Here is a 25774-nt window from a genome sequence, read left to right as displayed (position 1 = left end):
TCTGTGTGGGGGGTGGAGAATGTGTGTGTATGTTGGAAGGGGTGGTAGGAAAAATTTAGAAAGATTTGACAAAACTTTTGTCCTTAAATTTAAATTCTACAACAGAAAATGGAAAATTGCTTCTTTCTTTTTTGAATGCTTCCAATGAGAATCTCAATGAGAACAAAGTGTTGATGGACAGAATGAAGTTCACCAGAGTTGAACTTTTGACAGAACAAACTCTGATGAAACCATGTGTCAGCCAATAGGAGATGGCCTGGGGAGAAGCCTGAATCAGCCACACTGTACATGAGTGGTTATGTAACTGACAGAAGACAAATAGGCCACTGATTGACTCACTAAAACTCATTCTTCTATATAGCATGTCATGGTTATAATAATATAATACTTTTTTTAATAAACTATAAACCTGTTCATAACAGTGTGCTTTGATCCTGTGCTCTTCACTGGGTCCAGCTCAGATCGCAACCCTCACAGGTAAACCTCTGAAAAAACATTTCTAAAAATTGCATGATCATTTTTGTTAATTTGTTATTTTTCTATATCATTTGAATGCAGCAGCTGCCCTTTAGATTGTGTGAAAAATTATGATAAATGGGTTAATAAAACTGCTCAAATTCAAAACCATTTAGAGTAAAACCTCTTTACGTTATCTTACATTAAGAAACAAGAATTTCTTTGCTTTCTCCTGTAAACTTACTGTTTTCTATCTGTCTGTTTTTGCCTATAGGTCAGTGGCTTTGCAGCATAAAGGGAAATTTCAGCAATTTTTCAAGCAATTCTGCATAATTCAGTGGTTGAGTCATTCAGAGTGGTTTGTTGTGAAATGGACCACTAGCATTTCTTTACAGTGGTGGTGATAGGAACCAGGGGTCGCCATGACTACAACACAGACATAGACATTTTATTTACTATACAAAACCACCAGTGAGCCTATACATGTCCTCTGAGTTTATATGGAATGTTAATGAAGGTAAAACAGGGATAATTCTGAAAAAATACATTATCTCTGGGGTCTATTTTGCCACACAACACTCTGCATATACCCCTCCACAATGAATATATATATATAATATGTGTGTGTTTGTATGTTTTCAAAACTATCATAAAGCAGTGTCTCAGGCATCAGGCAGTTTATTCACGATTTTTGTATAATAGCTTTCTGCAAGGGACCTTTTAGAGGCATTAAACTCTTCAGACGTCTGGTTCCTATCACCACCACTGTAAACAGTTCTATCCTTAATCATTTATTTATGCATTTTTTGAAAAATTGGTGGAATTCCTTTAAAATACTTTCAAAGTTGGCATATATATATATATATACACACACACACACACACACTTATATATAAGTAAAAACAGGTTTGTACTATGAATATGTTTTCATAAATCTTTTCATAAAATCATCATAAAATGTCTTGGGCGTCAGGCAGTGTATTTATAACTCTTTGTATAATAACTTTCTGTGAGGGAGCTTTTAGAGGTGGATGTCTGGTTCCTATCACCACCACTGTGAACAGTTCTTCTCTAGAATGAAGCATTTCACACTAAACCACTCTGAAGGACATTATTTACATATAACCCAGTTAATTATGGAGAAATTCTGAAAAATGGGTGGAATTCCCCTTCAACGTTGATAAATAAAAAGAACAGAAGTTGTAATAAAGGCAGAGTAGACACACTGAATACTGAAAAATCTGATATGTTTAGTAGTTCTGGGTAATTTTCTGCGACACTGAAAAATAAATACATTTTACTAACGATGTTTTTACTGGAAATTCAATAAATGAAGGGCGGTCTCTGATTTTTGCACAGGGTCCGGGTCAGAACATATACACACACAAGTCGGGTGAGAGTCTTTAGTCCGTCAGCATTAAGCGGCGGCTCCCGTCGCTCCTCCGCTCAGTACCTGCAGCGCTCCGGCTGTTTCAGCACTACAGTGAGCGGACAGCGTCCCGCAGCCCTTGAGCCGCTGTCCGCGGTGCTGAAACCATCGCCGACACAAGCCTGATAAAGGAGCGAGATTAAGCCACGTTAGGGCTCTGAATCCGAGCGTTTGATGCATTTTGGTGAAGACAGAGCCTCTGACACGTACAGTCCTACCAGCCTTGTCATATTTCTGAGGGAACTTCTCGAGATCGTCTGAGATTTTGGGGGTAAAGGGTCTGTGATTGTTTCCTGAGCGCTCACTGAATCGTATAGCGCCAAAAATACAGCCCACGATCAGTGGCTTATTGCTCCCCCTCTAATCCCGCCTTAGCAGAGAGAGAGAGAGAGAGAGAGAGAGAGAGAGAGAGAGAAAGCCAGGGAGAAAGCGAGGGAGAGAGAAGGAAAGAAAGAGAAAGCGAGGGAGAGGCAAAGGAGAGAGAGAGGCGAGAGAGAGAGAGAGAGAGAGAGAGAGAGAGAGAGGCGAGAGAGAGTGAGAGGCTATAAGCCATATCCCACTCTGCGCAGCGCGCGGATTGTCATTGGGAATTTGGTAGCAGCCTCGAGCACCGGCTGAAAGAGAAAGCAGAGAGAGAGAGAAAGTGAGAGAGAGGAAAGGAAAGAGTGGGTGAAGCGCGAGACGTTTGGCTCTAAAACGGTGAGACGGGGCACAACCGGAAACAAGCAGGACCTCCTTCATCACCGTCATCATCACCATCCCACAGAGCTGAAGGAGTCGAACTGCGCGCGAGAATCTGCTTCTCTACAACCACAAACAGGCATGACTTTTGTCCTGTTTTCAGGCGCGAGGAGGACCGGGGGGCAGCGCGTGGATGCGCAAGACAAACTGAGTTAGTTTAGCCAAAAGCTTCAAAACAGAGAAAAAGAAGTACAGACCACATCTGGACACGGGCGCGCGGCAGAAAGAGAGAGAGAGAGAGAGAGAGAGAGAGAGAAAGACCGCGTGCACGCGTGTGCCTCAAAAACGAAGCGCGAGGGTAGAAGGAGAGAGAAGAGGAGGAGAAGCTGCCCTCTTCGCGACTGGCATGAGTTCATATGTAAATAAATAAATAAATAAATAAATAAATAAATAAACGCTGCTCGCGCCGGTCGCCCGTTCAGCGACCGAAAGGACGGCGAGGAGCGCGTGACTTCGCGCAGGATGTGCTAAAAACTCGAACTGCACCAGCGTCCACTCCGAACCTCTCCGCGCGCTCCGGCTGATGGGTCACGGTGGGCCGGATGGCGTGCTACTACCTGGTGATCAGCTCCACGCACCTCAGCAACGGCCACTACAGGAGCATTAAAGGAGTTTTCCGCGGTCCGCTGTGCGCGAGCAGCCGGGGAGAGTCGCCGGTAAGTGAACGCGAGCTGCTGAGTGTTTGTGCCACTCTTTTCCACCCCACGCGCGCGCGCGCACACACACTTTGTGACGGAGGAACTGTGGTGTGTTGATCTACTGGTGTTGCATGTAAAGTTGTAAACTTTGCACTGGATACAGTGGATATAATGGCATATATGTTTATTCATATATGCTGAGGTTCACCTTCTGCTCACAGAGGCGCAGAGCTTGTAAAATCCCCATAGACAAGTGTTCCAGATATAGTGAGATGCTCAGCAGCACATGAGCCGGAGGTCACCATGCCCAATGCCAAGCATGGGTAAGAGGGGTATAAAGACCCCCAGCACTGCCCTGTGGAGCAGGGGGATTGTGTTCTTTGGGTGATGACGCTCCATCCCAGACCATTAAGATGAGTTGGAGTGGTCCAGAACACTAATCACTCTTGTGGCTGAATGCAATCAAATCCTCACAGCAATGTTCCAGCATTTAGCGTAAAGCTTTCACAAAGGAGTAGAGGCTGTAACTGCAGCAAACGGGGACAAACTCCCTATTAATACCCTTCATTTCAGAATGAATGCTGTGTATATATATAACTTTGTAAAAGTTGTAAACCTTTAAAAAGCTATTTATCAGGCAGTAAATGATTATTTGCTCAGACGTCCAGATAACAAATACAGTAAGTAGTGATTTTATGTATGTTAATGTGCTCATTCGGAACACCCAGTATTGACTGTAGTTTTCATCCATTATCAGGTTTGGCTAATCAGCCTTTCATTAAATGAAATCAGTGCTGCTGATGGAACTGAATGTAAACTGAATGTATCTGATGGCTCCAGAAGTCCAGAACCAAGCCTTTGTTTTTCTAACTAGCTCCCAAGATATAAACTACTTTTCTGAACACTAGAAAACTTTGAGGCTTTTTACTGTATTCTATTTATTTTTAATGTCAAAAGCACACATAGCTAAGAAAGATGGTAATAAACAGGTTGCATAGGAGACTTTTGCACAGTTTACATACAGTTTACATACAAACATACATACATGTGTATGTGTATACTGCTGTTGGAACAAAACCTCATATCTCCAAAATACAGGAGACGAAAAAACATGCTTTACTATTAATGCAAGTCAATAGAACCAGATTTTTTAACTCATTTTGGTTCATTTCTTTTGGTCAATTCATCATCATCATTCATCATGGACAATGTAAAGGGTAACATGATTATATCAAAAACTGGAAAATGGCAAAAATGTGTGTGTGTGTGTGTGTGTATATATATATATATATATATATATATAAACGTTTTTTCTTCTCCTATTAACATTTTGGAGATACATGATTTTATATATGTGTTATATACATAGTATTCACAGCATATATACTCCATACGTAGTATGTCAATGGGTTAGTAAAAGGAGGTGCTGCTTGTGTAGAATTCAGGTATGTTATGCTACAGCTGTTCCATGTCTTTAAGTTTACCCTTTTGGGGGAATAATTGTGTTGCTACATTTAATTCAGGTGGAGCCGATGTTTGCTCCTTGTTCATTCCGTGTATGCACTCTGTGGGACAGTTTGTTAAACGTTAATATGGGATCTGCTCCCTATGATAAAACCATTCTTTTATTGGTTGTAATATAGTGAGATTATTTACATCACTTAATTTTTTTCTCATTTAGAAAGAATCCAGTCAAAATTGACAGAAACAAAAAGTGTCTCACTTTGATCCACATGATCAGACGGTCCAGAATAGCAGAATTAGTAAAGGGAATAACCCCCCCCCCAACACATCTTCAAGCTGTACAGAGTATATACAGTCCTGCTGTTTCTTACCAGTGTATTCTTTGTAAATGTGCATAAGGGAACACTGTAAATAGGCTCATTAAAGTACAAAAATTATTTTCAGTGGCAAACTGAATAAAATAATAGCTTTATCACTCAGGGCAATGACATGCATACGCCATATTACCATAATACACCGTCCCACATGAGCTGACTCAGCTATTACAGTAGCTCAGGTGATAGGGGACAGGCGTGTAATTTAATGAGCCTATTTTCTTGTATGCATTTAGAAAGAATCCTCTAGTAAGCATCAACTGCAATGGAAATAAACAAGGGCTTCTTAAAGTCATACAACCTGATGGCTCAGAACACGTGAATCCACTCTGCTATTATTAAGCGGGTTAGTAAGAGTAGCAAATGGTTACACAGGCTCAGTTCAGTGAGTTGTTAAAGAAATACTCATATTTTTTCTACTCTTAACTGTATCTGTGGTGTCTGTAGCATATCACTGCTGTTGGAGGAAAACCTCATATGTCCATTTTTGTCGTTTTTCAGTTTGACATAATTTGAAAACATCTATTTCCCTTAACATTGTGTGTAAATTTCATGATGAATGAAGCAAAAGAAATGCCACAGAATGACTTGGAGAAAAGTCCAATGATATGAGGTTTTGTTCCGACAACAGCGACATAATGGATCAACACTGACAATAATTTGGACACATCTGCCGGTACTTGCAACTCACTTAATAGAAGTCAATGGGCAGATGCTGAAACATCATCCGTCGTCTTCCATTAAACCATGTTTCAAGGCAACAAACTGTCTTATTCTCTTAAGGGAAGTTATTGTCTGTTGTAATTGATCAAATGCTACAGATGCACCAGGCTGAAATACATGCCTGAGTAGGTTCCACTATTGATAACCATTAAAATTCCAGCCTTATTACATACTAAAGCTCATTATTCAGTAACTACAGGGGCTGGTTGAGCTATTCTTGGATTGTAGAAGAGTCTAATAAAACTTTGGGCCCACCAGCTGCATATGCTGCACTCGCTATTCATTCAATCCCCGCGGCTCAGTGTCACGTCTTCCTTTGTTTTACAAGGGCTAAATATGACTAAAACATCTAAAACAAAGAGCGGTGGGGTTATTTTTAGAAGCTGCAGTGCTGTGCAGGAATGTGACGCACGCATGCTGTTGTGAGCGGCTCGCTACCTAAGGCTACGGACTAATTGTGGTAAGAGTGGTGGTTCAGGGCTAGTCACTGTAGGAGATTAGTGTATAAGACCAGGATCTACCAGAAACATATATTTGGAGGAGGTGTACAATTTACTGACCCTTAGAAAATAATTAAAAACACAAATGCTTTCTATGCAAATAAACACTCAGTGTATGATACAGCTTGACATATGATACAAGTGATACAGGTGGGACATGTTCCAAGTGTTTCTCAGTGGGTTGGGTGGGACCACCTGTGAGAAATTGGTGTATTTGAGTGTGTGTGATGTGGAGAGTGTGAGTGCCCCCAGGTTCTCCTCGTTTGGCTGGGTTCTGGAGTGATATTAGTGTGTCTCGGCATGTCCCTGATTGACTACCTGGCTGTGCTGGACGGCACAAAGTAGGCCACGACAATGGTCGATGTCTCAGAGGAAAAGAGTAGAGAGGAGATGTGGAGGAGGGAACGGGGAGGAGAAGAAAAGAGGAGAGATGAAGAGCAAAGGGGTGAGATGAGGAGAAAAGACAAGAGAGGATTAGGGGAGGAAAAAAGGGGAGGAGCTAAGAGAATGAGAAAAGGATAGAGAGGGTGGAAGATGGGCAAAGAATAGGATAAAAGAAGAGATATGGAGAAAAAAGGAAAGAGGAGCAGAGAAGTGGGGAAGTGAAGGGAGAGGAGTGGAGGAGAAGGGAAAAGAGAGGAGGAGCATTAGACAGTGTAAGAGGAGGAGAAAAAGGGAGATAGAAGTGGAAAAGGAGAAAACAGGAGATGAGTGGAGGAGGAAAAGAGGAGAGAAGGAAGAACAGAGGAGGAGAGTAGAGGATGGGTGGACAAACCGTCAGTAGGACATAAGGAGAAAAGAAAGAGGAGAGATGAAGAGCAAAGGGGTAAGATGAGGAGAAAAGATGAGAGAGGCCTGGGGAGGAAAAGAGAGGAGGAGAAAAGATGAGAGAGGATTAGGGAGGAAAAGAAAGGTGGAGAATAGATGTGAGAGGAGCAGAAAGGAAGAGAAAAGTAAGGAGAGGTGGAGCAGAGAGGAGAAGGAAGGGAGAGAAGATAAGAAGAAAAGGAGAGGAGAGAGGAGCAGAGCAAAGGAGAAAATGAGAGAGATGAGTGGAGGAACAGAGAGGATGAGAGAAGAGGAAGGAAAGATGAGAGAAAAACAAGAGAAAAGAGGACAAAGGAGGAAAAAGGGCAGAGGAAAGAAAAAGATGTGAGAAGGCTGGAAGATAAAAATAAGCTAAAAGAAGAGAGGAGAGAAATAGAGGAAAGAGGAGAAGGAAAGAGGGGACAGGAGGAGGACAAAGGGTAGAAGTGGAGCAGAGAAATGTGGAAGAGAGAGGAGTGGAGAAGAAAAAAGATACAGAAAAAGAGGGAAAGAAGACAAAAAAGAGGAGAGGAAGAGACAAGAGTGATGCGTGGAGGAAGAGCAGAGAGGAGGAGAAAAGAAGAGAGGATAAGAAAAAGGGAGAGGAAAAAAGAGCAGAGAGGAGGAGAAAAAAAAAACAGAGGTAAAAAGAACCGAGAGGAGGAGAAAAGAGGGTAGAGGAGGAGAAACGAGGAGAGAGGAGGAAAAAAGAGACGAAAGGAAAAAAGGAGCTGAGAGACTGAGAAAAGTAGAGAGAAGGGTGGAAGACGGAAGAAGAATACGATAAAAGAACAGAGAGAAAGAAAAAGGAAGAGGGGAGGAAAAAGGGAAGAAGAGGAGCAGAGAAGTGGGGAGAAGAAAAGTGGAGGAGAAAAGAAAAGAGAGCAAGAGAAACGAGGAGACAAGTGGAAGAGGAGAAAATGGGAAACGAGTGGAGGAGGAAAAGAGGAGAGAAGGAAGAACAGAGGAGGAGAAACAGACAGTAGGACATGAGGAGAAAAGAGGACATAAGTGTAGAAATAAGGAGGACAAGAAAGAGGAGGAACAGAGAGGAGGAAAAAGAGGAAAAGAGGATGGAAGTGCTGATGTCTTTACTGCATTTTCCATAGTGACCTGCATTTCTAGCTTACAGTATAGCTGGTATGTTTGTGGGTCTGTATATGTACAGAGGTCAGTAACTACCCTTTATTTACTTCTAGTCAAAACAACCCTTAATCATAAAAGAACCATATGGGCATAAGGTATAAGAGAATCCACGGAAAGGGAAAGCTAAATACTGTGCGAGACCTGAGCACTTAAACTGTCAACATCAGATAAAAAATATGAAAAAAGGGAAAATTAGTCTCCATTCTTGCTTCAGATCTAAAAAGATCCACAGGTGTTTCTGTCCATCCTTCCACTGTGAGAAGACAACTAAATGCTATGGGTCTGAAAGGATGTGTAGCCATCAAGAAGCTGTTACAAAGAAAGGAAATAGACAAGAAAATACACACTAGAACACCACAACTGGACATATATGGAGTATGAAATATGAAGTTATATGGTTTGATTAGTTGGGACCAGGGCAACACGCTGGCACAGTGAGTAGCGCTGGGTTCGATTCCCCGGCCGGGCGACCAGAGTCCTTTCTTTGTGGAGTTTGCATGTTGTCCCCATGTCTGTGAGGGTTAACTCTGGGTGCTCTGGTTTCCTCCCACAGTCCAAAGACATGTAGTCAGGCCAATTGGACACACTAAATTGCCCCTAGGTGTGAGTGTGACTGCTGGGATGCCCCCATGACCCAGAAGGATAAGTGGTGTAGAAAGTGTGTGTGAGTTAGTTGAATCTACTTGCACCTCAAGATCTTGCAACAGTGGACTGGCGACACCAGAGTCCAGATCTCCACGTCACTGAATGTATTTTTGGATTACTCGGGTCATGAGAAGCAGAAAATGCTAAGGTGCTAATCCCCCTCCACTGGACATCTTCTTCATCTAGACTGAATTATGCTGTACAGGACGAGCTCACATTTGTTTGCATTAGGAACTCTCAGTATGGCGCGTTTTCACAGAGGGATCGTCCCTCAGGCCTGACAGTGCTGGCTGGCTGATATGGGCAGGGCCGGCCTGTCTGCTGTGGGGTTTGATGGGTAATTTGAGAGCAGCTGTTTGTGAAATGTGGGTTTTGCTGCTGCTTAAATCAGGGTGTCATGTTCGCTCTGAGTCAAAGTGACGCGAACGTGCGCACACGTCCAGCTCGGGCACGCACCCTCGACTGGCACATTTCCCACCCTTTCGTCTCACAACTTCATTAATATTGCGCATACATTACTCTGCTATCCACTAGTCATGTCTGATGTACACTTAAATCATTTAAGCCAGAGTAAGCCTTTCTGAACTGTAGATTGACGTTCAGCTTGTGAAACCTTAATGGGGCATTCTGGTCTAAAACTAGGCCGTTCTATGCTACTTGTCGTGTTATGTGGTATTCTGTAGTGCAGCATTGTATCATTCAGCCTCATTAGTTTGGCAGAATTCATAATTTTGTATATTTTTATGTCTTATGTATTTTTCATTTATCAATGTTCTCTCAAATGCATCATATTGGCAATCCCTGTGGTGTCAAACAATCGTGACTGCTCGCTTAGCCGTTCATCTATAGGCTAAAAATATAGATCTAGATATAGATATTGTAGTCCTGAGTGATCTCATACTGAAAATACACATCTGGGGACAACACTGCCCAATGGACATCAAGCCTTCAAAAAGGACACCTGTTAGTCGCAACAAACAAGAATAAAATATGTATGTTAATATATGTTAAAAATACATAAATGCATGTACTCAGCACTGAAAATCGTATGACCACAGCTGGGTCAGGCCTGGTAGACTAAATCTTTACCATATCCTGTTGGCAAACAAGCCTGTTTTCTCCTGAATTAATGTCAGCAAAAGTGTTGAAGCGACTGTGTGCATTGAGTGCATCTCTGTCAAAAAACTAACTCAAAGGCAGTTTTTTGAAAGAATGAACTTAAGCTAACTACACAACTTACCATAGTTACTTTGATTGTGTCACTGATTTTACTCTGGACATTAAAAAGGCATGGACTGTATGGATTAGGGGTGGGTTTTAGAGGGGGTATGCTACTTTTTGCGACAGATTTCATAGCATTTTAATAGGTTGTCCCCAGGCGTGTGATGATGAGATCATGTCCAGCCCTGCAAGACAATATACCGGCAGCAAAGGGAGGGTATAAGGGTGATATTTAATAAAGTATAGTGACTCTTGCTGCTTGTACGTGTGTGTTTCAACAATGGTATCAGTCAGTCAGTCAGTCAGTGACATTAATTCTCATAGGCAAAAATACATTATAAATTGCATCATCATCATCATCAATCATTTTGCATTTGCATCATTATATATATATGTGTGTGTGTATGTGTGTGTGTGTATATATATATATATATATATATATATATATATATAGGAATGCAGTGTTTCAAACCAGAAATCTACTAGAGAGATTTGAAAAGTGTTTATGACATTTACAACAACATAAATCATTAAAAAAAATAGCAATTCTATTGTTATTTAGCACAAAATGGACACCAGATGCAAGTTTTTTACACTTTCAGCCAGAGAATAGAAGCCAACTGAGATAAAGTGCCTAGATAGCCAGGTAGCTGTCTAGATACCTTGCTATCTTCCCTTCTCCTCATCTGACAAGTCATTTCTGACAAGCTATTGTTGAGTAATCCATTCTGTTCACTGTATTGATCATTTGAAGACAGTTATATGGTTACAATATGATATCAGGCTTCCTGGCAGTAATGTTAACTATCTAGATTCTAGATTGTATCTAGATGTTAATTATCTAGATTCTTTCTGCATTAGCAAAAGACAAAAAATAGCAGTTTTCTTAGTCTTTAGATTGGAGTATCTCACTTTAAAGACTACTGTGGAACCACTGTAGGCATGTTTACAACTGTTATAGCGATGGATATTTTTCACTGTGACTGGCGTGTTCCTTTAACATTGGTTAATGGAGCTTTTTTCCTGCAGCTTGTGATTTTATCAGTAAAAAGTAAGCCATCTCTGACTATGCTTCAGTATTGAAGCTATTGTACTGGAAGTGCATCACAAACAGGCTGATGCTCTTGTGCTGCAAAACTTAGCCATGTGAATGGAAGGTCCACAATACACGGAACAGACAAAGGATCCGTTGTGAAAATAGGTAAAGTGCTCTTGAGAAGAAGTGTTCTATTTTCTTCTAAAAGCAAACACACATTCAGTTATTCACTCTTGCTCACTCCCTCTCCTCTGTGTGACTTAGTCTGCCAGCCATTCACACACACACACCACACACAAACGCACACACATCTACTCATTCAGGTGCGGTAGTTCCTCAGGCGCGCACTAGAGGGTGCATATCACTGGTCAGAACATATTTGGCTCAGGAAACTTGGCAGGCTTGGGTCTTCGCTGGACCTGACCTTATCTCCTCCTGCTCTTCATGTATTAAGCACAGTAGATAACATTTATTTCTTACTTTATTTAGTCTGTTTTGGGTCAAATCAGTTCCGAACAGCCACAGTTCAAAGAACTTGAGCATGGCATGTTAACACTTAGAGGTCAAGATTACTATTACTTTAATTTTGCTATGCTATTTAGATGTAATTCTGTAATTACACATTTAATTACATACTAATTTAACCCCTTAAAATACCAGGCTTATTGCATACTAAAGCATTTTATTCAGTAACTACAGGGACTTCAATGCTAATCTATCCTTAGGTTATAGAGGTGTGTATGATGTTTTTTCTTCCCACAAAACAAGACTGAACCTACAATTCTTCTATTTATATAACCATTCAACCCATTTATCATTAGTAACTGCTGTTATTGGTAGCACTTCACTATAAGAGGACATTATTACACCATTACTAAGACTTATTAAGCCAGCAGTTGGTCACTAAGACAGTAGGCCATTCTCAAGACCACAAAGGCCTTAGTCTTATCTCAATCTTGGGCTTAAAGAGGAATTTTAGCTTTTTCTCTAGACTAGCAGAGTCCTTTATTCATTTGCTATGTAACATGAGGCGCATTTTAAACTGCATCACATGCTGTGCGCTCCTGTATTAACCCTTTAAAAGGCCTGGATCTGCCATTTTATTACACACTTCTATAACCTAAGAATAGCTCAACCAGTTTCCACTGAAGTCCCTGTAGTTACTGAATTATAAGTCTTAGTATGTAATAAGCCAAGGGGTTAATCAGTGTGACCCTTTTAAACTGGCAACAACAGGCACACTCATTTCTACTCATGTCTATTACAAGTCTATACTAAAGTGTATTTTTTTCCACTTTTAGGTATTCAGTAACATTATTTTAAGAGAACCCAATCAAATCAATAACAATTATATAGTGTTTCATTCACTTATTAAAAAAAGTATGTGAATCTTTGCTTTCAGGAACTGGTATGACCCCTTTGAGCAGCAATGACTTCAACCAAAGATCTGGACTTTGACTCGGCCATTCCAAAAGGCAATATTTTTTCTGCTTCAATCATGCTGGATCACTTCAATTACTGAATTAAGAACTATATAATTGCTTTCGTTATTTGTTTAATTGGGTTCTCTATTTTATTGGCTATCTAAAGTTATGACTTCAGATCTGATCTCATTTTAGGTCAAGCATATTTGGGTCATTCTACAGAAACATCCACTTTTTTATCTATCCATAGGAGTCACTGGTGTTACCGATCGTCATTGGTGTTCCACATAAGAAAGGTAACACCAGAGACATATTAATGAAAAATAGATTTTACAAAATGGCTGCTACAGAGCATCAAACCACATGTTGTCTATTATGGAATATCCACTAAAATATGTAATTTAATCCATTTGTATTCTATTTTTTCACAATTACCTCAGAATAAAGTCGGTCACACCAGTGACTTCAGCTAAAAGCTTCATATGAAATCATGAGCTAAATGAGAAAATCTCTGATAACTGAAAGACACAGTGGACTCACCATGTGCTTTTCTTCATAGATCCTCAGAAAACAGGTAAAAGGAAGTCAAGTGATGTCATCAGTGTGATATTTATTTCAAAATAAGAGTTTTTAGTCACACAGTAAGACCAGTGGCACGACTCCTGGGGAACTTTCATTATATATTTTATAATATTTACTTGGCATTTGTTTTCTTTATGTCATTTGATTCATATATCCAATAGTCATTTATAGATTATTGCAGTTGCAGAAATTGCAGAAAAACATGTTTTTTACGTCAAAATATGGCCTCAGCCTTCACACATGACTGTGAGGACAAGCTCTTCTGTGGTGCTTGGAATTCTAGATAATTGATTTAAAAAAAACAATTTAAATTTAAATTGAGGCTCAATAAGGTGTAATTGTTAAAAAAACATTGTTTTATTTTAAAATATATATAAATTGTAACCTTAACGTTTTTCAAGTGTAATATATCTGTAAACACTAGGGACACAAAAACAGACGTTTCCATAGAATGACTCATATCTTCAACAAATTGATCCTATTTTATGAAAACAGTGACTCCAAATTTTTGAATGGTGACTCTAAACTGGAGCATTACAAAGACATGGTATCAAAAGTTTAGAATTCACTCTTTTGACAGAATTTCAATGATCAACTGAAGTAGAAATAAATATGACATTTTCAACTAGTTATAGTTGGTGATATTTGCAACATAGGATAAAAACTGGCTGCTGATATTGCAGTGCAATGTGTTTCACCTTATAGTTCAGCACTGACATGCTGGACTGTATTTTCATGGTTCCACACACACACACACACACACACACACACACACACACACAGAGACAGCAGTGTGTGGGCTGCAGCCTCTTGCCTGTGTTTGTGATGTGTTTATCCCTCTTCACTTTAATGAGCCACACAGTTAGAGTTTCAATTAGACTGAGTGTTATTAGAGCAGTTCTCACTACTGTATGACCACAGGCCATTTATCTCTTTGGCCACGTTTGTTAAGTAATGCCATTGAACACTTACTCGCAATTCTTTATGTAAGCTTTGGCTGATGTAACCAGGGCCCACCCGATACATTGTGTGGATGATAAATCGGCCAATATCAAAATTTCATTTCATTTATTTATACAGTCTCATTTCCAAAAAGGTTGGGATGTTGTGAAAAATGTAAATAAAAACAAAACGCAATGATGTACAAATCATTTAAACCCTGTGTTTCATTGAAAATGCTTGAAAACAACATATCAAATGTTGAAACTGTGATTTTTTTTATTATTATCCATTTTGAAATTGATGCCACCAACACATTCCAAAAAAGTTGGGATGGGGCAAAAAAAAAGGCTGGTAAAGTTGTGTAATGCTTAAAAAAACACCTGGTAGTTGATTGGCAACAGGTCAGTAACATGATTGGGTATCAAAAGAGCATCTCAGAGAGGCGGAGTCTTTCAGAAGTACAGATGAGGAGGGTTCACCACTCTCTGAAAGCCTGCACGATCAAACAGTGCAACAATTCAAGAATAACATTTCTCAACATAAAATAGCAAAGAACCTTTACTTTTCATCATATATGGTACATAGTAACATTAAACGATTCAGAGAGTCTGGAGAAATCTCTGAATGCAAGGAACAAGGCCAAAAAAAAAGTATTTGCTGGCTGTGATCTTTGGGCCCTCAGGCGGCACTGCATAAAAAACAGACATGATCCTGTAGGGAAATCATTGCATGGACTCAGAAACACTTCTGAAAACCACAGTCTGTGAAAACAGTTCATCACTGCATCCACAAATGCAAGTTAAAACTCTAAAATGCCAAGAAGAAATCATATATAAACATGATCCAGAATTGCTGCCACCTTCTCTGGGCCTGAGCTCATTTACAAAGGAGTGGAAAAGTATTTGTTAATTTCAGTAATACAGTATTATTTTCATCATATGTAGGGTTTGCATGCTATCCAAGGGGGTTGCTAAGATGTTGTTAGGCCATTGCTATGTTTTCCCATGTGGTTGCTAGCATGCTGCTAGGCTGTTGCTATGTTATTTCAGGTGGTTGCTGAGCCGTTGCTATGGTAACCATTCTGCTTGATTAGGTGTTACTAGGCTGTTGCTTTGGTATCCCAGGTGGTTGCTAAGATTTCTTCAACTTCCAAATATAAATCTATTATGGATTAAAATGCCAAAAACTTCTTCGCTTGTTTCATCGCTCTGCGACTGAGAATGAATATCGAATTAAACCTATTATGATGTTGTTCTCTTATTGTTTAGCCTGCTTCTCCCACAATTAACCACTGTCTCTGGTAATCTTGACCAGCTAGAGCTGTAGCACTGGTCTGCCTCAGGGTGGCACTTAGCTAACTAGATCACCTAGTTGGTCTTTTATAGCCTAGCAACTGTAACTATGCCTGGGATACCTCTGAAAAACTTTACAATATGCCGTAGCATATTTGTAAACCTGAAAACTCAACCAGTTTTCCCAAAAGATTGGTGGAAAGAGTGGATTAAAGCCTCAGCACTGCTATAGCATGAGAGCAGCCAGGCATCACTGGATTGGCAAGCCAACATGGGACCCCCAAATACCAGGGGGTATTTTGCATTTTGCACACTGGGTATAAGTGCTAAAATGGTCATATCGGTCAAGCCTTCGATAATGTTACCTTAGATTACTGTGTTCACGGTGAGCTAATTGATGAGGCCTCCATTTCCCTCCATTTCTCTGTAAGTAATGATGGGGCAGCGGCGGTGATCAGTGGCTGCTGCTGTGCTGAGATCAGCTCTTTTATGTGAGTGCTAGCTGTGTTGCAGCGCTAATAGAGTGTAGCAGGCGGCGTTTAATATTCCGCTCCAGGCCGCGGCCGTCCTCTGAGGTTGCCTGTCTGAAACTCTTTGTGCCGAGGTCCTGACGCTAACATGGTGTGGGAACAGTAATCGCACAGGAAGGCTAATGAATCACTCCCTGCTTTTGGAAGGGGCCGTACGCATACATACGCACACGCATAGGCGCGGAACGTTTCTGTTTTCTGTTCTCGTTTCTGTGTATGTTACTATTCATTTTGCCAAACTCCAGCTTTAATCCTTAGATGGAAAGAAAAGATGCTTGTTTCTTGCGAGGCTTTCAGAGAGTGCATGGACACCAGTAATTGCCCCCACTTACGCTAATTATAAAAGAGAGAGAGGGAGAGAGAGAGAGAGAGAAAGATGAGCTTAGTCAGTTAGTGGGACTGAATAGCTGAACAGAGGAAGGATTTCTCTTCAGATGTTTAAAAGCAGTTTGTCAGAGCTTTCAGAAGCCATTATTATTACAGGAAGTGATGGGTAATGGTACCAAAGTGCTGCCAAATGGCCTAGAAGAATGAGACAGAGACCTCCAGAAGGGTTACACAGAGTTCAGGTCACATGTGGTCAGTCAATCCTAATGGGCCAAATAACAGTCCAGGAATGAAATGTACTTTGTAAAGAAATGTTAACTTGTTCCAACCTAAAGAGGAACTTTTTTGTAATATTCTTTATCAGTTAACTGTGTGACCGCTTGCCTGCGTGCTGACCCCTGCCTGCGATTACTTAGAGTGTTAGATTGTCCTTCATAAAGCCACTCTGGACATATTTTAAAGGACAATTAAAAGTAAAAATATACATTAAGTGTATATATATATATCAAGGCAGTTGCTAGGGTGTCCCAGATGGTTGCTAGGGGGTTGATAGGTGGTTCTTTGTGGTTCCTATTTTATCCTACATGATTAATAGTGTGCTACTAATGAATAAGCTTGGAACACAAACTTCCAAAGCATCCCATTCAGTCATAAGACAAAAATATCATCATAACCACACATCCGATCAAAAAGATGTACACAAGCACATATATTCAAACATTCTGGAGTTGAAATGGTGGTGATATCTTGACTGTGGGATGAGTTAGTGGACAACAAACCTGGCAGAAAACTAAGAAATAGAAAGAAGAAAATAAGAGGAAGAAGTAAAATATAAATCAGCTAATAATATCAATCAGTAATAATATTGTGATTATATATATTTACATGATACATCATTACTGTCTTAACCTTCTATCTCCAGATGGTAACTGTGTAGGAGAAAAAGTCCTAATTTAGACATACATTAATGTCATTTTATTCTGGGGAATCTGGGAATTTTATTCTGGAATTTGGGGAATATAATTCTGAAATGTTCAATTTATATAAATAACAGAGAATTGCAAACAAACAGCAAGCTAAATATACATACATATGTAATATATATATATATATATATATATATATATATATATATATATATATATATATATATATATATATATAATTATTATTTATTTATTTATTTATTTATTTATTTATTTATTTATTTATTTTTTGCAGTATCCACAGGGATTTGTTTCCACAGCTCCAAAGTTCAGTCTTAGAAGTTGGTTCCAATTTCTGCCAATATGCCAATTACAAATTTGGACTCATTGGTCCATAAAACCCTCTGTCCAGCGTGTTCTTTGCAAAGTGTAACAGTGTCAGAGGCACCTTTGGGAGGACACAGCTGTAACTGGTTGGCTTCATATATGGTAGGTTTAAAAGAGGTAAAGTGGCAGTTGGGAACACAAAAATAAAATGGGGACACATGAAATATGAATAGATTTCATATTATATTTAGTTGCTGAGGCTTGAGCAAGTGGTTATTTTTGACTGGGAATTAAATAAATGAAGTGTGGTCAGACTTTTCCACAGTAATATGTATAAAAACATTATATAACAAATAACTAAAAGAGGAAAGGCGTTTTGCGGTTTTGATAGAGGAAGGTAAAAGTGATGATATAATAGTTTAATAACTGTAGATATGCACTTTCTAAGCTGTGCTTCTCGCGTGGGCTAGAGTTCTGTTTGCACTACTAGACACAGTCTTACATGTTCTACTAGCAAATGTCCTTGTACATCGCATGTACTCATCCTGTATATTCATGCTTGCTAGCTGCCATGTATCATGTTGCCAAAGCAAAGTCCTCGAACACTTTTTGCTCTTGGCAGTAAAGTGTTTCTGATTATCTGGTTTGAGGATTTTTCACAATTGTAAGATGAGTGAACCCATTTAAACCCGATAACCCCTTTCTTTTTATCCAGAACTGCTTCTTAAATGTCAAACAAACTTCTTTAGAACTGTTTCTCATTTAAAAGTGTTTCACAGAATTACAGGCTTGAGCTTTGGCGAACATAAAAATCCCTTGTATGGTCTAAATATTGCCTGCTGCCACGCTACAGCTGATCTTCAGACAGGCAGATGATTTTATTACAGCTCTCCCTTCTCCAGAAGAAATTCAATCATGTTCTGCTGACATTTTGAGTTCTTTCCAGTTGAGCAGAGAAAGTCCAGAGAAAGAGGAGGAAGAGCATGTGTGGTGGGCAGAGAGAGTGAGGTGGAAAGAGAGAAAGAGAGGGGGAAGAGGGCGTTGGAAAGATTGCTTCTTCAGGCGCTTTTACTGCATGACTTTGCAGGGTTTCGTCACTGGTTGAACCATATCTGTTTGGCCCTCTAAGAAAGAAAATGAATAGGAAAATAATTCAGAATACGAAGCTGGTTCGTCATGCTTGCAACAAAACCTTCGATCTCCAAAAAAGTAAACTATAAAATAAAAGTTATACAGTTTACAGTGGAACATTCTGCATTAATCTACTGTATTCTTTTAGCAGATTACTGTATAAATGGTGCATTCTGAGAGATCAGCTCAGGTTTCTTGTCAAAGAAGTTAAAGTGTCCATATTTCACAGTATTAGGGAGTTATTAGCAAAGGATATAGGGAAAGTGACCCTAAATTTGGACAGTCTTGAGCACTGGGGGCAGCGCTTTCATTGCAGCTTTGTTAGTTTCTGTAAATGTGCTTTTTAGCAGCACCTGTAGTTACTTTCTCATAAGCTTTTGTGAGAAAATGTTATAAATATCTTACCCCAAAGATGGTGGTATGAATATAAGGTCATACGTACGTTTTGTTGGAAGTGAAAGTAAGTTAACACGTCCTTTACAGCGAACATACTGCATATTTTAGTGTATAATTACTATTTATTTGCTGAATTTAGCATATTGAAAAAGCACATTTTCTATATTATGCATTACTTTCCCCCCTTAATATGTTAAGCTCAGCAAAATAAACGGAAATTATGCACAAAAATGTCATATTTAAGCTTCCGTAGAGAATGATAACTTATTTTGACTGTTGAAATCAACAAAACCTGTCATTCAAGGAGTTAAAATGTTTGCATACAACTTGTCTGTATTTTCCATGTTTTGTGATTCCAGATGTTTCCAGATATACATGTTTATTAGTGCAGATGTTTTATGTTTCAGTTAATGGGCTCCAGTTTCATGCTGGCGCAAATGCAGACTAACAGTATAACATTGACATAACTATTTTGGTTACACACAAGTTGTATTACTTTTGCACCCATTTCCTATTTTGCTTGGTTGGAAATGACAGCACTTGCAAGGATGTGGGGTGTGACATTCTAAATTCCCATTTTTAAAAGGAGAATGTATTAATCATTTGTATTTTTATAATGCTATTTTATAGAAGTAGGTCTAAAAACAATATACATAGCAAATATTACCGATATTACCATTATATAGACAAAGAATTAGCTCATATGAACATTCTGTACTCCAGAGCTCAGTCATTCATAGAACAACCACACATACATGAGAAGACAAGATAATCAATTTTTTATATATCCATAAATGTAACTGAATCCATCTATTTTGCCATTAGGAAATCACTGTGCTTTACTGCCAGTGCACAGCCTGGTCTAGAAGTGAGCAACAGGAGTTGATTTGATTGGATGTTGCTACAATACATCATGTGGTCACACCTTTTAATACTGTATTAACTCCACCCATTTACAGCTGTTGGTCTGTGCTGCTGGAAATAATGTAAAAATAATGCCCCGAGTCCAAAGCAAGTCAAGCATAACTGCATGTGTAGCTTTGTGCACAGCGTATTTGTTAAATAGTGTTTTTATTGTTTATGTTGACGACCAAATCTATAAACAGTTGCAAATTCAATGCACAGTTTTTCCCTCTAAATTTCATTCACAGTAAGGTTGGTGTAAATTTACAGCATGGCTGGAAACTCTGCCAGTAGGTTACTGCAAATTCAAATATTTACAGTACACTGCTATATTATGCAATTTCAGTGTTACTCTATAAATAAGATTTACAGTACTGTTCCTGTACAAATACGGTAAATGGCTGGTAACTTGGCCGTCAGCTATTTACTGTAAAATCTAAATATTTAAAAAGAGTTTTGTGACTGAATTTGAATCATGATGATATAATTTTTCACGATAATTCTATTCTAGATGATAATTATGTGTCAAAATTTCTGTTATTATCCAGGTATACTTTCCTTCTTTATTAAACTCCTGTCTACTCAGGTCAGCTGTTTAAGTGCACAATTACAGATTGTTTTGCACAATTCTGACCACAGGACAGACAAAAGTAGAGCAATTCTCTGGTCAGAAACTGACCAATGACCAGAGGAAGGGCTAGCATGAATTGTCCATGGCAAAAGATTACTTTATACTCAATATATACTCAATATATTATATTACTTCATACCTCATATACTTCATGTTGCAGAAGCTAGGTTTAAGTACCACAGAAACCATGTAAGTAAATTTTAATTTATATAGCACATTTAAAACCAAAGTGTTCTACAATAAAGACCAAAAAGATTTACACCTTCTGGCAGACAGTTCATTAACTCAGGAGCTGTTAATATAATTCAGCAGATAATATAAAATCTATCATAAAAGCACTTTATTTAGCTAAAGCTGAAGTCCATAGCACGGTCCTATAGGTTGCTGTCTTGCTAAGGGTGTTCTGTTCACCACCCACCTGAACACCCACACATAACCACACACTCAGTTTCCCATGAGCTTTATTTTCTTCGAGAGGAGTTTTAAGCAGTCATTAGCGGGCGTACAGCACTGTAGCAGCCTCCCAACAGAAGCATCTGGATCATCACTCCTGCTAATCAACCGTCGCTCCATTGCTGAATTCCTGCTGCACAGTAGATTAGCCAGCCTGCCAGCTCCCTCTCAGCTGAGTTATCTCCAAACTTTCCATGCGAGTTGTTCTCTCACAGGGGGCAAAGTTCTCAAAGTGACTTTTAGAGAAGGCTGCATTCTGATATAAATAGGTGGGCCAAACTTCTAGCTCATGTTGGAACATTAAAAATGCACATATGCTGAAATCCGCAGTCAACATCCAGTTCATTACAAATACCTACTTTGAACTTCCACACGCTGGCCACTTTATTTGAAACACAATCCTTGTACTTCCACTCACTGGCCACTTTATGAGAAACACCTACCTTGCATTTCCAATCACTGGCCACTTTATGAGAAACACCTACCTTGCATTTCCAATCACTGGCCACTTTATTAGAAACACCTACCTTGCATTTCCAATCACTGGCCACTTTATTAGAAACACCTACCTTGTACTTCCACTCACTGGCCACTTTATTAGAAACACTTACCTTGTACTTCTACTCATTGGCCACTTTATTAGAAACACCTACCTTGTATTTCCACTCACTGTCCACTTTATTAGAAGCACCTACCTTGTACCTCCACTCATTGGCCACTTTATTAGAAACACCTACCTTGTACTTCCACTCATTGGCCACTTTATTAGAAACACCTAACTTGTACTTCCACTCACTGGCCACTATATTTGAAACGCCTACCTACTATACTGGTTCACAATTAAAGTCTGTTGACCATCTGTTGTCATGCACAATGCTGTTTGAAATTGTGCAAATTTGAAAGTCTATTTATTCTTTAGAATTAATCAGCATGTTTTTTACTGTGACTTTCAGACTGATATGTGAAAATGAGATCTGTTCTGATTGGCTGCCTTGTATTGCACCTCATTCCAAACACAATCTGGGATGAAACACTTATTCTAAATTCAGCATGAATGGGCAGAGCTAAACAGCTATAGGAGGAATAGGTGATCATATGTAAATGTTTTTGTTTGTGTGTATGAACTGGGGGGTAAAGTGTATGTTTCTGGAAACTTGAACAATGTTTACAACATGTACAGAGAGAGAGAGAGAGAGAGAGAGAGAGAGAGAGAAGCATCTGCCCTATTGCTAAATGAGAGCATCTCCATTGATTAAATTAAAGCACACTCAAGCACTCTCAAAGGAAATTTGTGCTAACTGCATAAGAGGGGGTGGCCTTAAATAAACAAACACACACACCAACAACATATGCAGCAGGGTAGGTCACCAGATTTCACCAGCCATGTGAAAACTGTTTTTTATTATTATTAACTATGGGAGTGTTGGTCAAAATATGTCTTTTTAATGTAACTACTTGTTTTACCTCGTATCTCCATTTTTGTCATTTTTCAGTTTTTGTAATAATTTGAAAATATATACTGCCCTTTATATTGTGTGTAAATTTCATGATGACTGGACCAAAAGAAACGACCCAGAATGACTTGGAAAAAAGTCTGGTTCCATTGACTTACATTAAAAGTAAAGTATGTTTTTTTTCTTCTGCTGTAAAGTTACCATTTTGGAGATACGAGGTTTTGGTCTGAAAGCAGCGGTACGCTTTGTTCATAGTGTCTTCTGTAGACTAAATTATACTTTAATTGCTTTTTAAAACTAACTGTAATTGAGAAATAATATGTTCATCCCCAACTTTTCCTGTGTTCCTTGCTCAATATAGCAATGGCACAGCTGATGGTGTACTGCTTTAACATCCTATGCAGTAAGGCTCTAAAATACAGCATGCACAAATAAGCACAAGACTAACATGGTAACGAATTGCATTCATTTTATACGTGTGTGCTGTGAAAACACCTGTTTTAAAACTAATTTAGCTGAAAAGATGAAGACAATTGCTTGAGCCCAAACCAGTGGTGCAACTACTAGGGGGTGGGGGGATGTATAGTGACATAACATGTAGATCCTGACACAATTGTACATCCATGACTCACATAGAGACCCAACATCCATCACCAGTTAGCTTCCATCAACACTACATTGACAGAACTGACATCTATTTATCTCCGTTTGATTCATAATGCAGCTCATCCATGAAACTCCTTATAAATGGACCCTTCACAACCTGCATCATATATTTATTATATTTGTAAAACCTTAAATAGGTAGTTGAATGTGAAAGTGGGTTAGGGTTAGATGCTAGTGGGTAGAATGACATGCCTTAATAGTATCAGCTTTTTTTAAAACATTATAGCAAGTAAAACAAGCAAATCACATTGTCATTTATTTATTAACTTGAGTGTTTATTGTATGAGGGGCCCATTCATTCTTTTTGCACTGGGGCCCATACTGTCATAGCTATGCCGCTGGCCCAAATGGTTCTGAAATAGACTAAGGCCCAATCCCATTTCACCCCTCACCCCTACAACTTAGCCCTTACCCCTCCATTTTGCACATTCACGCACAGGGCTGGTGTCCCAATTGTTGAGATAGAGGGGTAGGGTGAAGTGTTAGGGCTACATGTCCCTCTAAATGGAGTTTTTCAATGACACAGTCCAAATTGAGTGCTACAAGAAAAAAAAGACAAGATGGCTGTGCGAGCAACCAAAGATGTGCTATTTGCTCTGTTAAAAATGACGATAAACAGTGTGTTATATTAGTTTAATGTCCCTTTAATGTATTGTGGTCCTTTGCTTCATAACAAGCATAAAAAATTGCTAGTAGTATGCTGACGTCTGGGTAGCTAGTTAGCTAAATGTTCCGTTCCACCTTAAATGGTGTAGCAGTTACATTCTGGCGCCTCAGGAGTCAGAGCTGCTGCATCATTTAAGGTGGAACGGGAAAATTCTAACAAGAAGCTGGTGAATATCTGAGCTTCATATCACTGAAGAATTAGGGGTGGGTGATAATAAATCCCCCCTCTTCGAAATCATATGATGCCCTAAATGTAACTAAAGCCCAGCAGTGAGGAGCTGAACTTTACCCTCCTCTGCTGTCACTGCAGACTGGCAGGGTCGCCTACAGAGCAGCGCAAGTAGCCTTAATGAAGTAATGCTCTTTTTATTTGAGGGGCCCATTTCGTAGGGAAGATTTCAACCACTACTCTCATAACTCAGTTCAAAGGGTCAAGGTGACACTCAAAAACAAGGGGGTAGGGGTAAAAATAAGCAATGGGATTGAGCCTAAGTCTGGCTTTCCTCTGTGAAACTTTCATGCTAACTTTGGTACCTTAAAACCTACACTGAACTAAATTGCACTTGAGCTGCATGATGTAATGTGTCCCAAAACTCAGCCGCAACAGATGCAAGCGTCTCAACTTCATGAAACAAGTTTCATGAAACAGCCAATCAAATCATGTGATCATGTCAAACGTCTTACTTACAAACCACCAGTTTCACCGGACAAATGCATAAGAAAATAAGCCACAAGATGGTCTACTGAAGATGGTCTACTGAAGCAAAGACCTCTCACCCAACTGACTAAAGGTTACTAGCTTTTAATTTTGTCTGTTTCCTGAGCTGTGACAGCAAACACGAGTTTCTTGACAGCTAACATTAACTTAACTAGCCAGCTAAGGCTAACAGCTGTTCAAACATCTGCTTGTGTCAGTGTTTATTCTTCTCTAGCCTGCTGTTAACATAGCTAGATTCCTTCTCTCCTTCTTGATATCCCCTAATTTTACACAGAGATCAGATTCATTTGAGCTCCAAAGAGTTTCCTCTAGGACAGGATGAGTGAGGCATCAAGTGGAATATAATCATAATGGCTACTTAAACATTAATTGTGAAAAGCTTAACAAATACAGAACAGAAAAGACTCAAATATAGGAAAGAACCCTAGATAGATAGACATAAGACAGATATATAGACATAGAAGCTGGAGGAAATATACAGAGATGATGAAAATGCTGCAAATATGTAAATAACAGTGAATGATAATAACAGGAACAATGCAGTGTTTACATAATACAAGCTGCTAATTTGGCTGACTAGTGGAGTAACAGAATCTACTGCATGCAACTTTGTTTCAGAATTGCTTTGTTTAACTATCAAGCTGCATGTAAATTATGTGGCAAGCAACTCACAACATGCAACTAGTTGCATGAAAGTTTTGCTGTGTAAAGCCAGCACATTTCACCTCTTGTGAGAATTTTCATTTTAAAAATTGTGACTCCAGCTCGATATTGGTCAAGCAGTATGGTGCAGATGTGCTGATCTTCAAATCATTTTCACATATAGCATATATGACACCATTTTTTATACACAGCAGAAAAAATTCATGAACGTTTACGCCGATATACAATCTTTGTAGCCAGCTCAGCCAATACCCAACACACTGGGTTCTTTGAATGTGAAGTTCTAGGTATTCAAAAGACCCCTAAAAGTGAATCTGATACTTCAACGGTGTGGCGGATGCCCACTTCCAATGGCAAATATAAACCATCAACCACTCAGAGTAAAAGAAAAAACGTTTTGTCAGTAGTGATCTGAGAACTGTCTACTTCTGTTCATGAAGTCATCAAAGGTAAGGTATAATAAAAAAAAATGGCTATTTGCTTTAACTAAGATGCTTGATGGTTTTTAAGGGGGAATTTAAAAAGAATTTGCATATTTGCATAATAAAGTCTGCATATATAAA

At 39.2% G+C, this 25774-nt stretch overlaps 1 protein-coding gene across 1 annotated transcript in view; it reads left to right on the top strand.

The window, feature by feature from the left end:
• Nucleotides 1-3168: 3168 nt before the first annotated feature.
• LOC118799148 (G patch domain-containing protein 8) overlaps nucleotides 3169-25774 on the top strand; it is a 202651-nt gene continuing 180045 nt past the window's right edge. The window contains exon 1 of the mRNA XM_036558867.1: nucleotides 3169-3282. Within this exon, the coding sequence (XP_036414760.1) occupies nucleotides 3169-3282 (114 nt within the window). The remainder of the gene's footprint in view (nucleotides 3283-25774) is intronic.

This window comes from Colossoma macropomum, unplaced genomic scaffold (genome assembly GCF_904425465.1).
Source record: "Colossoma macropomum unplaced genomic scaffold, Colossoma_macropomum, whole genome shotgun sequence".
Classification (NCBI taxonomy): domain Eukaryota; kingdom Metazoa; phylum Chordata; class Actinopteri; order Characiformes; family Serrasalmidae; genus Colossoma; species Colossoma macropomum.
This window is presented reverse-complemented; position numbering and strand designations above follow the sequence as displayed.